The following is a 16,467-nucleotide window of genomic DNA, read 5'->3' as shown; positions in this document are numbered from 1 at the left end:
ATTTGTTGCATGGTCCTCCCACCCAAAATAATATGAAAAAAACAATATTTAAAAAAGGACCGTGGCTATAGGTCAACAGATGAGCAGGCGGGAAAGAGGAAAGTAGCACATAAGGGAGAGCAACACGGGGTAGGGGGAAAAGCACATTTACAAGAAAGCAGCGCAGAGTGTAGGGGAGGGATTTTGGCAGAGGAAAAGTTTCGAGTTTGCAACATGAGGGAGACAGCAACATGGAGTGCAGAGGGGTGGGTATATGGTTCTAGGGGCAGGACAAAAAGCCAAGTCATTGAATAAGAATCAAGCAAATGAGTGACAATAAATCTAACCAATGGTAAGCAATAGGGGGGCTGTTAATGCCTGTAAGGTTTTATTAAGTTCACTATAGAATACAGAGTTTATAGCCAGAAAACAGTTTTATTATACAGAAATGATGTTCAACAACTATGATGGCACCAGGAATAAGTTTCTATTCTTCCACACTCAACCCTTGTGTGGGATATTTTCCCTACAGGGGCCATTACATTCCACCTTAGGCAGCAATCTGCGTAGAGGCACTTTGAAAAATTAGAAATTATGTTATATCTTATATATCATATGCATGTTGGTGCAATGATAGGCCAATGTCTAGTTAAATCAAGGTTTCCTTTTCTGTCCTTCTCCACGTCCTCCTGCTGAACGAGGATATTTGCCCCCCTTGCTGCTCCCTCTTCCACCACCTTGCTTTCTCCTCTTCTGGCTCTGTGATTCTTCTTCCTTCATTGCTTCAATCCACAAGCTGTCAAAGCAGCCTGGCGCCTGGTACCCAGGCTCTTGAGTGTCAAGATCATCTTTGCTCAAAAGTACACACATGGCTGGCAAGTTCCTCTTCACAGTCAAGCTTTCTAGACCAGCCTCTGGCACAATAGGTTCCCAGATCTCCTCAATCTGCCAGAAGAAGAGTTTGTTGATTTGATGGAGCCCTTTCAGCCTGCGTTTCATGATCTCAACACAGGTGATGGCCTTGCCGACTGCCTTGCCCGTAGCACTGAAAAGGATTTGTCGCACTGTGTCAGACTCCATTTTAGCCATCGCATAACTCATCAGATTTCGAATCCTACTGCCAAGTTTCACTTTCATGTGCGTGATGTCTGCGGGCACGCTGGGGAAGGGAAGAGGGAATGGCTTCTCCACAGTCTTAGACTTTGTGTAATTCTCCATGTTTACAATACCTGCAACAAAACAACACCAATAGTGATGCAGTTTAATAAAGAAAATTTCCTATTTTGCGCAATTCTCAACACTTGCAGAACAAGGTACAAAAGAAATTATCTATTGCAAGAAGCGCTATTTGCCCCAACTCCCCAACGTCTGAGCTTCCCACTGAGTGATCTTTGCCATTCCTCTTTCATAATAAAAGCCAGTTAAAGCGGGCAACAGTCCACTGCATAAATATTGACAGCAACAACAGCTATAGTCTAGCATATTTGGTCGTGCTCAATGTCGTAATGACAGATATTTTGCGACATGGTTGCAATCCTGAATGAAAAAAAGAATTGAAAATATTTTTGGACACTTCAGATTCAACAGGCGCAAAGACTGGTGTATTCTGCAGCACAATGAACAGCAAGGTAGGTGTCCCACCGAAAGACAGCCTGCAGTAGACTGGCACCCATATTGTGCACCCCCATAAAATAGGTCGTTTGTCTATGTCACTTCTCTGCCAGCAATCAGTGAAATATTTTCAGCAAGTGCTTGCAACACACTTTTTAATGACTAGCTTAGTTGAACGCCAACCACATTTGTCATGGTTCTAAGTGGTGTATTCTGTCCAGTTGAGTGGAGAGCTACTTACCTAGAGATTTAGCTTTTGATAGTCATCCAAAAATATTTGTAGGATTATAATTTGTGAAACCAGAAGTTAGATACAAAAATTTTACATTGTGAAATTAGCACTAGAGGAAAAATAGAAACTGGTAAGCTTAATCTGCCCCGGGCAAGCAAAGGCTTCAACATGTGCAGCTGGCAAAATATTAGAGGTATTAAAGAAAACACTACAATATGCGCGAAGCTTCTTTTTTAGGTCTGGACCTTGCTATCGCGTAAGCGATCGCAAAGCGAGACTATAGAAAGCGGGTTTGAAAAGTGCTCCCAAAAAGCGGATTGCATGGCTAGCACGCGCACAATCACGCGCATCGTGCCGCCATGCAATCCGCCTTTTGGGAGCACTTCAAAGGGTCCGCTCCCCCGCCCCCAAGCGCACGCGCGCCACGCTCCGCCGGGCTTGTTTTTCTCCAGGGCTTAACAGCCCCAGTCAGATCCCGGCACATGCGCTCATAAATCTTGTTTTGGTTGTTGTGTGTTTTTTTTTTTTAAATCGGGCAGCAGTTCCTCGGGTGCATCAAATTCATCTGGTTTAATACAATAAGCACAAACATTTTACGAACGTCCTCCTTAGTACTTCTCAGCATTGTTAATACTGAAGACTCATACTATGGAAGGAAATGTTTCATGGACACCAACCCTGAAATGTAATGTGGACAGGATACAGTGCAAGTAGTTTCTTCAAACCGTTAGTGATTAAAAACACTGCTGCCTCGCGGGTAACGAGTTTGAGTCCCGCCTCAAACCACCCCAAGGTCAGTAAAGAAATACAGTAAATTCGGTAATAGTTCCTCTGTTGTTTACAGCTCGGGGTAGGACAGTTGTCGCCTCGGGTGCTGTCTGCTTATTAACGGTGCCGGCCATAACCTCCACTGGTCCCTTCACTGCCATGATTGACTTTACTAAGCTTTCTCGAGGGAAAAAACGCGACAGCCAATGCAGTTCAAACTTTCACTTTCGACTTACAACAACAATAATGTCACGCCTCACCACTTTCATATGTCATCAGCCACCACTGGAACTCAAGTAAGTTCACACCGCATTTCCTCTATCTTTACTCACCTTTTCATCTACCTTACTTCCATTCACTTTTAACATCTTCACTTTCCTTCTCCCACCGTCTTCACCACCCTTCTGCTTTCACTCCCTCCTCATTTCTCGCCTACACTTTTCCTCCCGCACGTTTCCTCCCTCCCCCTTTCACTCCCTATTGAGGTCATGCTTTTTGCACATGCCTTCTTGTCTGTCTTGTGCCATGGGCAGGCTGTGTTGTTTCCTGTCCTTAGTCATACGTAAGCGGGGCTTATGTAATTGTAAACCAGTTCTCTGCATGCAATGGGTGCCCTAAGCATGAGTCAGTGTGTGTGAAGTTGTGGGTGCATGCATGAACGCGTCGGTGTGTGTGTGTATGTGCAAGCATAAGTTAGTTTGTGTAAGTATGGGTTTGTCCGTGAGTGTATCAGCGTGTGATTAAGTGGTGGGTGTGAGTGTCGCCTGTATGCAATTTGGATGTGTGTCCGTAAGTTGTGTGTGCCAGCGTGCGTGTAAGCACGAGTCAGTGTGTGCACAAGTTATGGTGTGTGTGTGTGTCAGCTTGTGTGCAAGTTGTGTGTGGAAGTATGAATGTGCGCATGAGTGTGCCAGTGTGTGCGCAAGTTATGGTGTGCGGGTGTCAGCATGTTGTGTGTGGGAGAGTGTAAGTGTGTGTGCAACTTGTGTGCGAGTGTCAGTGTGTGTGTAAGCACGAGTCATTGTGAGTGCAAGGTGTGTGTGTGTGTTCCAGCCTGCTGCGTTGTGAGTCTGTCTGCCTCGGCAGTACCCCGTCTCTTCTCCGATCTAGGCGAGGAATGCGCTCTCCTCCCAAATCCTCAGCCAGCCTCCTCCGGCACTCCCTCCCACTCCCTCCTCCTACAGCCTCTTCCTCCCCAGGGACAGCGGCCTTCCCCTAACCATCCCCAGCCTGCCCCACATCCTCACCCAGCCTCCCCCATCACTGCTCCCCACCCCAGCCTCTCCCTGCCCAGGGACACCACTCCTCCCCCCCCCCCCCAGCACGCCCCAATCCGCCTACCCTGGCACCCAAGGCGCAGGAGGAGGGGGTCCTGCACCTACCGTGGCACCCAAGGTGCTGCAAGTGGGGGTGCTGCGCCTACCCTGGCCCCCAAGGCGCTGGAGGTGCTGCGCCTACGCTGGCCCACAAGGCGGTGGGGGTCACCCTCTATGCATTCCATCTTGCATTTTAAGATCCCTTTTTCATATTTTTATTCATCCATTTTTTTTTTACTGTTTACCATTCTCATTTGGCCCATATTCACACATCAGCTTTTATTTTCATAATACATCATACACTACACTCTATAGGTCTCCATTACTAAAAATTCGAGCTATTAGTGTTCCATTATTTGCTACGCCAAAAACTCAAACTTTTACTAATGCGAGACCTATTGCATTGCAAATGCTTGTTTAATTGAAGAAACTAGTACTACCATCAATTTCACAAATTACTTCATAGGACCAAGAAGTAGCAACACTGTTCGTTAAGTAGTGCTCTGCCACTGTTCTTCGCGAGGCAGTATTATGAATTAGACATGGAGTTTGACCCATGGTGCTTCCTGGGTGCCACAGTTTACTAAAAAGTGTTTTATTACAAACAAAAAGTATGGTAGATCCCAAAATCTTCACATTTAAAACAATCAGTAAGACAAATCCTAAATGATTCAGCTGGAGCCAATCTTCTGGTAGGCTCATATCACCAAATTACTTTTAAGTTTTTTCCTCTCTCTCATCGGGTTTTGCATAGGACAATATTCATACATACTCGTATCCCCTGTCTATTTGTTCCCTCTCTTTTTCAGACCGGATAGATGATTTATGTAGTAAGCTAAATTTGTCATGAGGAATTAACTTGTGGCGAGAATGACATGGATTTGGATCTGAAAGATGGGATTTTCAGAAACTGCGAGATGCTGTAACATTTTGTTGAGTTACTTTGTTGATATATTTGTCCACGATATAGTGACATGTTGCTAATCCAAGTCCACATAAGCACGAAGAATGTAGTGGATATACATAATAGTAATGGATTGAGTATTCTATGGACTAGATACAGCCCACTGGGGCATGCCTTTAAGATGTGAAAATATATATTTTGAATACTAATCATTAGTAATTGTGAATTCTGCTGATTAGATTTCGCCCACTGGGGCATAATTACATAATCTGAAAAACCTATATATATTGAATATTAATCATTACTGATAATATAGTGCTATGTATTTAACCATGCATGATGTGTGACTCAACATATTAGGAATTATAGAAACCATTAACTGAAGACTGGTTAACAGCCGTATATTTAATATATTTAAAAGTTTTTCTTGGATTCATGTTTTATCAATTGTGACACTTATTCACTTATTTATATCATTACAAGACGGCCATCACTGTGACTTATTTCTGAATGATGACATGTAATCATATGATTCTCAACACAATGTTGTGTTTTTATATGCACTTGTACCTTAATGGCGGCCAACGTGACCAAGGCTGGCGTTCAATCATCCATCCACTATGGATCACAACTTCCACTAAATCATTTATACCAACAATATATCCCTGCACGAGTGCCACTTTGATAGTGAATGGTTGTAACAGGCACTGGTAAAGTTATAAACATAGATATGATCATATCTTATGCACTTTTTTTTTCATCTCGATTAGTAGACCCAACCCACTGTAGCAGAAATCCTGGGCTGCCAGTTTACTAAATCATACTAGAGTATGGATGTGTGAAAGAGGACTGGCAGCCACTAAGGCAAGTTTTGTAAGTTATTCAGACTTGTATAAATATTTCATTAACAGCTTTTACCATTAAGAAATCTAGAAAAATGTAGTGAGATCAGCTTCCATTATTGACAGTGGTTCCAGTGTAAAAACGTGTATGCAGGTTCACAATTTGAAGCTATTTAGAACATTCCCAGATTGCTCCTTGATTAGCTGCAAATATGTGCAGAAGCACGACAGTACGATTGATGATTGCTTAAAAATAAATTGGTCTCAAAACAACTTCAAAAAAGGTTTTGCTGTCCTTGCATTAGGGTAGATTTACAACAAATTCCAAGAGATTAAAGAAGTAGGTCTGAAGACCATACATTTAGTAAACTATTGCAACTTCTATTTTCACACAAGTAACAGTACAAACTAATATTTGCTTGGTCGAAAACCAGCTTAGCAATTGCAAATTCACTTTCCCTCCACCCCCTCTTTTCCACCAAGAAAAAAAGTTTCACACCTGCCTTCCGGGAGCATATTTCCATCTTTTCCTATGTGGGAAGGATTGGACAGGGGTTGGTGAATATCCTTAAACAAGTTGTTTGGTTGTGCACAGACTCGCAGGTATTTCAATCCTGGAAATACTCTTTACTTCCTAATTCCAGCCCTCATATGGCCACGATTAAGAGTTGCATGGTGCCGGCCGGTTGGCAATTCCGCAACCATAAAAACCAGTACCATGTGGTAACACCAACACTATCATGCAATTACAAGATTATCCCTATGAATGGGAAACAACGGTGCACATTCCATATTACCGGGTGTAATTTCCCTTGGCATTTCCTTTTCTATGGGCAATATTGCTCTCATTTACCACCTGCTAAGAGCATGGAGGCTCCTGCAGGGTAATAGGTCAGGAGAGAGGATCGTGGGCAGAGTGAGAGGGAGCAGAGAAGACTGTAGTCTGGCAGGGGAAAGCCTTACATGCCCCCGGTGTGCCGTGGCTCAGGGTAGTGGGCGGCAAGAAAAACGGGGGAATTCCAAATGGGGATTTTGCTCAGCTCTTCCTAGGTGGAATTGCAGAAATGAGAAATATCGACCGCTTGCTTAAATCCAAACCCTGATATAAAATGAACCCTGGCATAATCATAGAAGCTATTATCAGAGTTATTTTTATAATGGAAATGCTGTCATAATCTGTCACCTTTCTGGATGGCGCCAAAATGGACAAGTGAATGTTCTTACAGGACAAGTAGATTTTGGAAGCACTCCGTCAATATGCCACATAGATGTTGTATACAATATCACACTTCTGGCTTTAACAATGCACAGGAGAACAAACATATAGATGGCTTTCCTTTGGAAATGTGTTCTCAACATATATTAATCAGAACTGAATAACACCATATACATTAATCCCCAATACATACCGTTCATTCAACTACTTACTTCATTACACACGTTCTCAGAATCTTATTAACATACATCCGACTGTTCCCAACATTGCATAACTAACTATTCATCAAATCATTCAATGAGCATGTCTTGTATCTATATTCTATATGGACATCAATTACTATTAGGCAGTCCACACTGTAAACATTTGGGTATCAACTTTGTTTCTTGGATGAATGAACTCCAGTGTCCTTGAGGACTCCCTTTTAAGGTCTGGCGAGACTTATTGAGAGGGCTCCAAAAAGTGCTACCAGGCCAGCCTAGAGCTACAGTGCATGTGTGCGGCGCGCGCGCCGCGCTTTACCGCGATTACTTTCACTTTCGCTGCCACACGGCCGCTTTAATGTTTGATCGCGATCACTTTCACGTTCGCGGCCGCAGGGCCGCATGGCATAGCCAATAGGTCTCGCTTTTGGGACCTTATAAGTATTTAGTTATGCAACTGTTGCATGGCTAAACACTTATAATAAGGTCCCAAAGGCGAGACCTATTGGCTATGCCAATGCTTGTTTTATATTAAAAGTAGACGTATATGATTTATAAACGGGAATATCAGTGAATATGCTCTTCACATAATTCTTGAACCTCATAGCCACAATCTACGTCACCTATCTGCGATGCTCACATGGTTAACATTCAAAATATCATTGGAATTGCTTCTGTAATCTCTAGCGCCTTGGGTCTGGAACATGTACGAGAGAAATACTGTGCTCCAAAGTATTATCATTATCCACTGTTTACAGTGTAATTTGGCTAGGCTGAGTAATGTACCTTATTTATGAGATCGTGAAGTAGCATAATTTTCGTCAATATATTTCGCTATCTGTAAACTTCCTTCATACACCCCCGATATTAAGGTTGACGTATGTGACAACTGTATATCAAATAGAGTTCTTCCATTAAATGATCTCAAACATAAAAGATAAGGTTATATTGTATTCGTTCTTGGTTCCAATAAGCCAGCATGAAGAATGAAGTGTCAGTGACATTGGACAAAGCCAACACGCGTTTCTTCTTGGAAGACTGTCAAGGCTGTAAACTGATAACAATATTCGTTGCTACATGAACTATGCTGACAAGAATGACAAAGAAATGGTATAACCTCTAGAGAATATAAACCATCTTCAGCCTCCAGCAGATTTTCAAATGTGTAAAATGGCCTAAAAACACATCCTTCCGTTTGGGGGGAAAGAACACTGTCAGAGCTGCCCTGGAGCGGACTGCTCAGCCCCATGTGGCTGGTACTCCCGGCTGTGTGCACTGGATTTTCACATGATGTGGTCTGTACTGCTGTCTGCGATGGGCAGACTAATCCCATCGAGGACCGGCCTAAGAAAATCCCCAAGAAAGATCTCCCTACAGTCGTGAGCTTGAGCACCTCAAACAGGAATCCAAAAGCAGCAAGAAATGGGCTCTGCCATGGTTACGTGCACTGCAGGAAGCATGTTAGCTGGAACAATACTCCCCATATTGGTAGAGATCCCCCCACCCCCGAATCTTTCACCAAAATAGCTTTATTTCCTATTCAAAAGAAATCATCCAATTCAATGCAAGTCAGTGAAAAAATGACATCCATCTCTTATCTGTTCTCACAAGTTGGAATATAAGCTGTAGGGGGAATGGTAGTGCAGTCCCTTGCCAGAAAGGGGCAGGGTCAAGGGCAGTACAATCGATCTAGAGCACTAGATGCTGAGAAGCTTATCAGCATGCAACTCGGGGTATGTCAGTTAGTCGGCCTATTTCCAAAAGAGGCAGATAGAGAACGTTTTCAATGCCTAGAGCAGGTTTTCCAGTCCTAGAAGCTTCCCTGTATGCATGTGCCTTTCAGAAGTACTTGCATTGCATTTTGACCAGGGCTTTGTAATAGATGGGCTTTTTCACGCTACCTTGTACATTTTCAGATGGTGCCAAGTTGTAATGTACTACCCGGAACTAGCACAATACACCTACCACTCATGCATCACGACGCTGCGTGCGGTGTGAAGGGAGGTAATACAAGGATGCCCTGGTGTGTCTCAGCACCAGAGACAGTTACAAGTACACGCACTGTGGGTGTGCCATCTGTTCATGTGAGCACTCGTCACATTGGCAATGAAGACCACCTCGGCGTGCATCACACCCCACCCCTTACTGTACAGTTCCTGTAGATGCCAGCCACCGAGGCACCTCTGAGCTGCCGCCCTGCTGAGACCGATGATCATCCCTACGAGAAAGGGGCGGATGGTGAACCAGGAGACCGCGTTTGTGCCACTAGGGCGCAGTGCACCTGCTCACCATCATTAATAACAGGGGTTGACAAATGTAGCATCAAACTGCTCCACAGGAGAGCGAGCACAAGAGCAACTAGTGAAAAGGAAAGGCACCCACCCCAGCAAGGAGAAGTCTAGACCCCAGGGTGATGCGACACCTGAAACATATATTAGAGGCAAGCGCTAACAGAGATTTCAATTAAACAGATCCCTACAGCCGAAGGACTGGGGAAAAAATTATCAGAAAACCACACTACCAAAGAGGAACCTCCCAAGTATGATAGGCAGCCTGAAAAGAAGAGGTGCTTCCTCTGCTACGGCCAACTAATACTGCCCAGTAGTAATCTTGAAAGATAAACAGGACAATCCAGCCAGCCCAGCAAGGAAAGAATACGTTGATCCACCTCCCTACAAACCTTGCTCCCGGGCAATCCAAATACTACTCAGTATCGTAGGCCAATATGCCAAGTGAGAGGCAACTCTAACACATTCCTGTCTTTTAGTGACCTTTGTGGCGGATCAAGGCAGTACCATGGTGGCACGTGGGTAGTTGACCTCAACAACCATTTCAAAGCAACAAAGAAAACAAACAGAGAACGAAAGCAATCACACCTCCTCCACGGTGCCCGCGATTCATTTTTAAAGCTTTTTTGCAATCTTCCAAACACCTCGGATGACCACAGATACGAAAAAGCCATTACCACGCTCAATGCCTATCTTGACTTACAAATGAATCTGGACTTTGAGAATCTCAAAATGAGGAAAGCCCGTCAGTGAGAAGGGAAATCGCTAGAAATGTTGCATGCCATTCGGTGAGTGCTTACATGAACCTGCATTGAAGACAACCCACACAAAGATACAGGCACCTGAATAATTCATGGCTGCAAGTCTGTGGTCCTCCGTTGGCTCATCTTTCGACAATCGGGATGTTTGCGCTCCCGCAGAATTAGATATGATCCCCCGGACCAAGGCGATTTTCTAAATTAAATTTCAACTCTGGGTACCAACGGCTGGAATTTGAGGAAAGGTACAGATATTTAACCACATTTTCAACCACAGGTAGGGCTCAGAAGATACAAACGTTTAAAGTTTGGCTTCTTATTAATCAACAAGGTGTTTTAGAGCACAATAAAGGAAATACTAACAGGACTAAAAAGGGTGCTCCCACAGGAGTGACAATATTCTAGTGTATGCCTGCAAGAGCCATAAGCATGACTGAAGTGTGAGAGGCACTGTAGGCAGGCTGGGTGAGATGGACCTAGCCCTTCAAAAGAAGCAATGTGATTTTTTTAAATCTGTAGTTCAACTCTAAGGATACATAGTCTACGGTGAAGATGTGAAGGCTGATTCATCCAAAATAGCTAGCATCCAAGATGCTGATTTACCGAAAACTGCTGCAGAAGTCTTAAGCTTCTTGAGAATGGCCACATACTGTGGGAGGTTCATCCGCAACCTAGCTCCCCTCTTGGAGTCAAAAATAATACAGGTCCTCACAAAAAAACTATACGAAATGGAACAGAGTGAGGAAGGAGGGGCGGAGGTGAGAGAAAGCATTCAGAACAATCAAATCATCCCTGCTCAGGGACAAAACAATGGGCTACTCTGATGCTTTCAAAGATTCAAAGATACCAGCCCTGTTGGGTTACAGGCTGTTCTGATGCAGCATCAAGGCACAGAGGAGTGGAGATCAATTGTGTATGCCAGTAGAGCCCTCTACGACACTGAAAAATTGTATTCTCAGAAAGAGAATAGGCAGAGGGCAAGTGGACCTGCACCCATCTGTTTCAGACACCTGTCTAAAGAAAGAATGACTAGCTGCAGAAACAAACCAGTGATAATCCTTCATGTCCGACCTCCAAGGAAAGAAGAGCAAAGCCCAACAAACGTGAGGGCTTTTATGGCTAGTCCAAAAAGTGCTTAGTGCCACGGAAAGAGACGTCCTCAGGGAAGACACAATTGTACTCAGGTAATTAAGCCTCCATGTAGTATATCTAGAGTACCAAGGGGCAGCTCAACTGTGAGAAAAGGCATGGGTTTACAGTACAGATACCTTCGTCGACAAGATCGCACCAATGGTGTCAAGCTGCCAGTGCTTCTGACAGCCGGCTCCAGTCATAGGTGAAAAGCAAAGAGATGCACCATGGCAGGACATAGGAGATGATTTTGGATCTCTCCTAGATGCGAGACACCCAGTCATTTCAGATTTCCACAAGTTGAAGCAGCGGCATCCTCATAATTTGAACACATATGTCGAAAGTTAGAAAAGATCTTTAACATTTTCAGACTGACCCTGCCTGACAAGTGGGGGTCACAATTTCAAGGGATGGAATTCTACCAATACTTATAGTCTCTAGGAATCCGCCACAGGCAAGGGGTCTCAAAGTGGATGCAGGCTAATGGGCGAAGTGTAGGGACATACGAGAACCTTAAACAAGGTGATTTGCAACTTGTAACACCATGGAAACACTGAATCAGCGAGCCACCAATTCCTGTGGACATATAGGAACATCCCCACTGTATGGCGAGGGAAATCGCCAGCAACAGCGATGTCCCAGGGCCCTGTGACTAATGTCATCCTGAGTGCTGTGTCTTAGTCATCTCAACCACTGGAACTAGCAGGCAGCCAACAACAGAGAAGACAAGCATTTGCAATGCAATCGGTCTCGCCTTTGGGACCTTATATGTATTTAGCTATGCAGCACATTAGCCTGAGTGCTGAAACATCTACTGTTCTTTAACATGGAGGGAAAGTAAGCACTAAGCTGCGTGACACGCCAGGTATGGGAAAACATGGAGAGAAATATTGCCTTTCAGTGGGAAATGGTATAGTCCAAGCTCTGTTTTTAATGCAAAATCAGGGCCTTCGGTGGTATTGTCACTGAAAATACAAGATTTGGAAAAAATATTATTGTCTACGGGTGCTTGTGGAAGACAATTTCTATGGACTGGAACCGAGAGAATGCTAAAGTGATTCTGGTATTTTACTGACCTCGGCTGGTCGTTTTCTTTCAAGAAAGTTAAATAGAGGCAGTTGCCAGAAAAAGCAAAAAAAGAAAGCCCTTCAGCAGAAAGCAATTCTGGAATTTTACTAACCTCTGCTGGTTGTTTTCTAACAAGACAGTAAAATAGAGGCAGTTGAACAGAAAAAAAGTCCCTAAGCGGAAGCAGACAAGTCTTTGGGATGATCTCCAGAGCCCACAAAGTACACACACATATGTATATAATAAGCATATACTAAAGTATAGAAAAGAGGTCTTAAATGAGCGACCTAAAAAACGAAGCTGCAAGTCAAAAGGGCCAGAAACACCCATATTCAGTTAAGCGCGGCGAAATTTCCGCCGCGGTGCGGCACTTTGATCAAGTGGGCGGAGCTGCGTCTGCCAACGGACGTCCACAGCCTTACGGAAGTAGTGCTCGCGACGGCCGACAGAAGCAGCGAAGGGGTTAAGAGACGGGTGTTCGTACAAAATTGAAAGGTAGAAAGTTTCAGATGCCATTTGAGCAACGACCGTGGCTTATTATAGGGCAGAATGGCATAACAATTACAGCCCAAATAGGGCATGAAGTCATACTATGCAAAGTATCCCTCTTCAAGAGGTGGTGCTGGAAGATATGAGAGGAAATCAGATGAACTTAGCCAACCAGATACTGGAGATGAATGGTGGGCCAATACGAGGCCAGACTAGTCAGTTCAGAGGCAAATTGAATTAAACTAGCCGGGCAGGGACAGCTCTGAACCAAAAGTCAATCACCCATCTGAAAAGTTAATCGTGCCAAAATGTCAAGAGGGTGAGCCGCTGGTTTGTTATTACCACTAACCCAACCTGCAAACATCCCATATGAGGAACTACGAGTGGCATTCTAGACTAAGAGACAGGGGACTCTACAGTGCACCCGTTTGTTAGAGTGTTTATATTCAGTTAATAACCACTGTTACAGATGAATGTAGTGCAGCAAACATCAATGCACTACACACCACTTATGCATCCTGTCACCTGTTGCAGAGGCAGTGTGAGTATTTGTCAGGCTTGCAACAGCCTGCGAGTTACTAGAAAATACACTGTGGCATAGCTGCTAACCTTTAAGCTTGTTGACATGGTTTGACATTTTCGTGTTTGCACTAGGCTTCTGTATGACACTTCGCCATGAGCGCTAATTTATGCATCATATTATTTTGCACTCTGCATTCCTGGAAAACAAAAACTCCCACTTTTACAAAGTAAATGACAGGGGGAGTTACCTAAGTCAGTGCTGGAGTAACGCATACCAAACAAAGTGTGTCACTTTGACCAGTGGTCAGTGAAAGAATTCAAGGAAAAGTGAAATAGACAGAAAAATGTGTGCTGCTCTACTTGCTATACACCCTCATCATAACTCCAACAAACCCCTCACATTGGGCATCCAACAGCCTTTATACACTGCAAACCTGTCCAGGAAGGCACCTGGGACAATGCTCATGGTTGCAGGGATGCCAGTGATATTTACTGCAACTACATCATGTTTCAGTGAATCTGATTGGCTTCAAAGTGACCAATCAGACTAGCTCTCATGTTTAGAGGAATCCAGTTGGCTACAGACCAGGATAAAAATGAAAGAAAAATCAACTTTCTATAACCTTCAAGAGCTTTGTGATCCAGGAGCCCTAAAAAGGCACCCACTAGAAATCAAATGGCAATAATGTCATGGGAATTTAGGACTGCAATTGGCAGCTTCAACAAAGCAGCCTGTTTCTCTGGCTTCTCAACTTCCGAGTGTGCTTAAAAACCCTAAAGCTGCACTTGAATTATTTAAAAAGATATATTTCCATGAACATGGCAATGAGTAGTCCAGCTCTTAATTTCTCTATAAAAATTAATCTTAAAAGCAGGGAAGAAAACCTAAAACAAAACACAAAGGGAACTTTCTAGGAATATTGCGCACACAATTTTTGGTAGGAATGGCATTGTAGTCATATGTAGTTGGCCCTGAAATGATATGTACCGGTTTCTATCTGATAAGAATGCCAGTCATTTTTTAGTTAAACCCTACCAGACTGCGCAGCTTTCTGGTTTGCAAATACACCTTGTGGACATTCTGAAAGCTTCCCTGGAAATTAATTCCGTCCACTTCATTACATTGGCTTTGTGGTTAGTAACTTACATTTGCTTGCTTTCCATTTGCTTGCTTTGTTTGTTTCAGGCTGTCAGCATGTTTTGGACATTTCCAGTGGAGTATAGCCTGTTCACCATTACTCCTTGTATTCTTCCCCAAGTACTCGCTTTCTGTAAACAGGCTTATACATTTTGTACTTTATCTTGTCACTTCTACTGTGCATTGCATTCAAAGACGTAGGTCAAATGTCAGGCTCTATCTTCAAGAGAGCTTTGTGCTTACTTTTCTTTCTCCGACTTCAAAGGGAGAGGATTTATGTGACGATCCTCTGGGTACCCATGTGAGGGCAAAGGCAGTAGGATGTTATTTTTTGGGCACATAACACAATTTAAATATCTGTAAATGAACTAAGCAAATATTTCAAAAAGCACAAATAAAGCAAATTTGTTTTTAATTCTGAAGTGTGGTGGAAACAAATATTTTAATAAGATCATAATAAATACATTCACTTGTTGATGCGATTTCCATACACTATCGTTTGTGAGCTGTATAGTTTAAAATGTAAACTGTATGTTTGTGCAAATTTAATGGTCCTTTCAATTGAAAATGTGTTGTTTAACAGCAGTGAGCTACCATGCCATGCATACTCCACTCTATGACACTCTACTCCATCCTACGCTAGTCTCCTCTAGTCCATGACACTCTACTTCCCTCTACGCTACGCCACAATATTACTTCACTCTGACACTCTATGACACTTCCCACTATGACAGTCTACACCATGCCACACTGACACTCTACCCCACTCTATGCTACTCTACGCTTCTCCACATCACTCCACTCTTGGCACATTACGCCACCCCACAACACTCCAATGTATGACATTTTACTCCACTCTACGCTAATCTATGCCCCTCCATTCTGACATTCTACGCCACTCCACATCACTCACACTCTAGGCCACTCCACTCTATGCCCTTCCACAAAACTCTAAATACTTTTAAAATGTACTCCACTCTGCAACATTTTACTCCACTCTATGCTACGCCTAAACACGCTACTCCATGACACTTCACTCCACTACACTCTACCACACCCTACTCATTGACACTCTATACTATGCCAATCTATGCCCCTCTACTCAACGCCCTTCCACGACACTTCATGCCACGTCACTCTACACCACGCTTCTCCATGCCACTCCTCTATGCCACAAACCTTTAGCCATGCTGAACGGCAGCCACGCAAAATCCAATAGATCTTACATAGACGAGACCTACTGGCTTTGCCAATGTATGTTTTCTTGAGTGAGCTAAAGTTGACGTACAATTGATACTTATTCAAACAGAATAGCAGAGTTAAGTATTGGTAAAAGCTGGATTCCCACTTGTAATTTGAGGTGTCAGGTTTTTTCCAAATTAAAGAAAACTAGAGGCTTATAAGTTATAACGTATTCTTTACAAAGTTTGCCCGGTTAACGGTATGTTGGGACTTTAAATGTGGTAAGACTCCCTCTCCTACCCCGATCAGCTCTTTTCCCTCCCCCTCCTGGAGCCCTACAGATGTCTCCCTAATGCAGAGGTTCGGATCCCAGAGTGGGAGTCCCTGACGGTGCACATGCCTATCAGCGTGGACAAGAGACCCCTTGACCAACCCAGCCGTGCCCGAGCTTACCTGAAGACGTGACTGCCTCCTAACACCGACAGCACACAGTGTGAGTGGCCGCCGGGTCCTGACAGGTCTATGACACCCACAGGAACATGGAACAGCAGCAGCCTCCTTCCCGGTGCGCTCTACGTCGCTACCTCTGGGCCGTCATTCGCCCTGCGGCTGCCACTACAAGGACTACAAGCACCGCCATTGCCGCGCCGGACCGCAGCGCGAGCTCAGAACAAGCCCCAAGGCCTTTCAAAAGCGGCCTGAACAGAACTAGCGCCCATACAACGACGTAGAGAGGTTAATGAGGTTACCTTCTCACATGGAGCAGGGCAAAAACATAGAGAACACGAGGTCAGCAAGATGCGTCTCGCGAACCTGTGGA

General features: G+C 44.0%; 1 protein-coding gene across 1 annotated transcript; it reads right to left on the bottom strand.

Moving 5' to 3' along the window:
* Window positions 1-332: 332 nt before the first annotated feature.
* Window positions 333-16,236, bottom strand: RPP25L (ribonuclease P/MRP subunit p25 like). Its single transcript, XM_085628446.1, has 2 exons — window positions 16,101-16,236; window positions 333-1,208 (listed from the first exon to the last, which is right to left on the bottom strand). The coding sequence occupies exon 2, from the start codon at window positions 1,195-1,197 to the stop codon at window positions 634-636; it is 564 nt and encodes a 187-aa protein (XP_085484572.1). The 5' UTR covers window positions 1,198-1,208; window positions 16,101-16,236; the 3' UTR covers window positions 333-633.
* Between the last annotated feature and the right edge of the window lie 231 nt (window positions 16,237-16,467).

This window comes from Triturus cristatus, chromosome 2_1 (assembly GCF_964204655.1).
Source record: "Triturus cristatus chromosome 2_1, aTriCri1.1, whole genome shotgun sequence".
In the NCBI taxonomy this organism is placed as follows: Eukaryota; Metazoa; Chordata; class Amphibia; order Caudata; family Salamandridae; genus Triturus; species Triturus cristatus.
The sequence above is the reverse complement of the archived record's forward strand: the minus strand, read 5'-3'. Positions and strand labels throughout refer to the sequence as shown.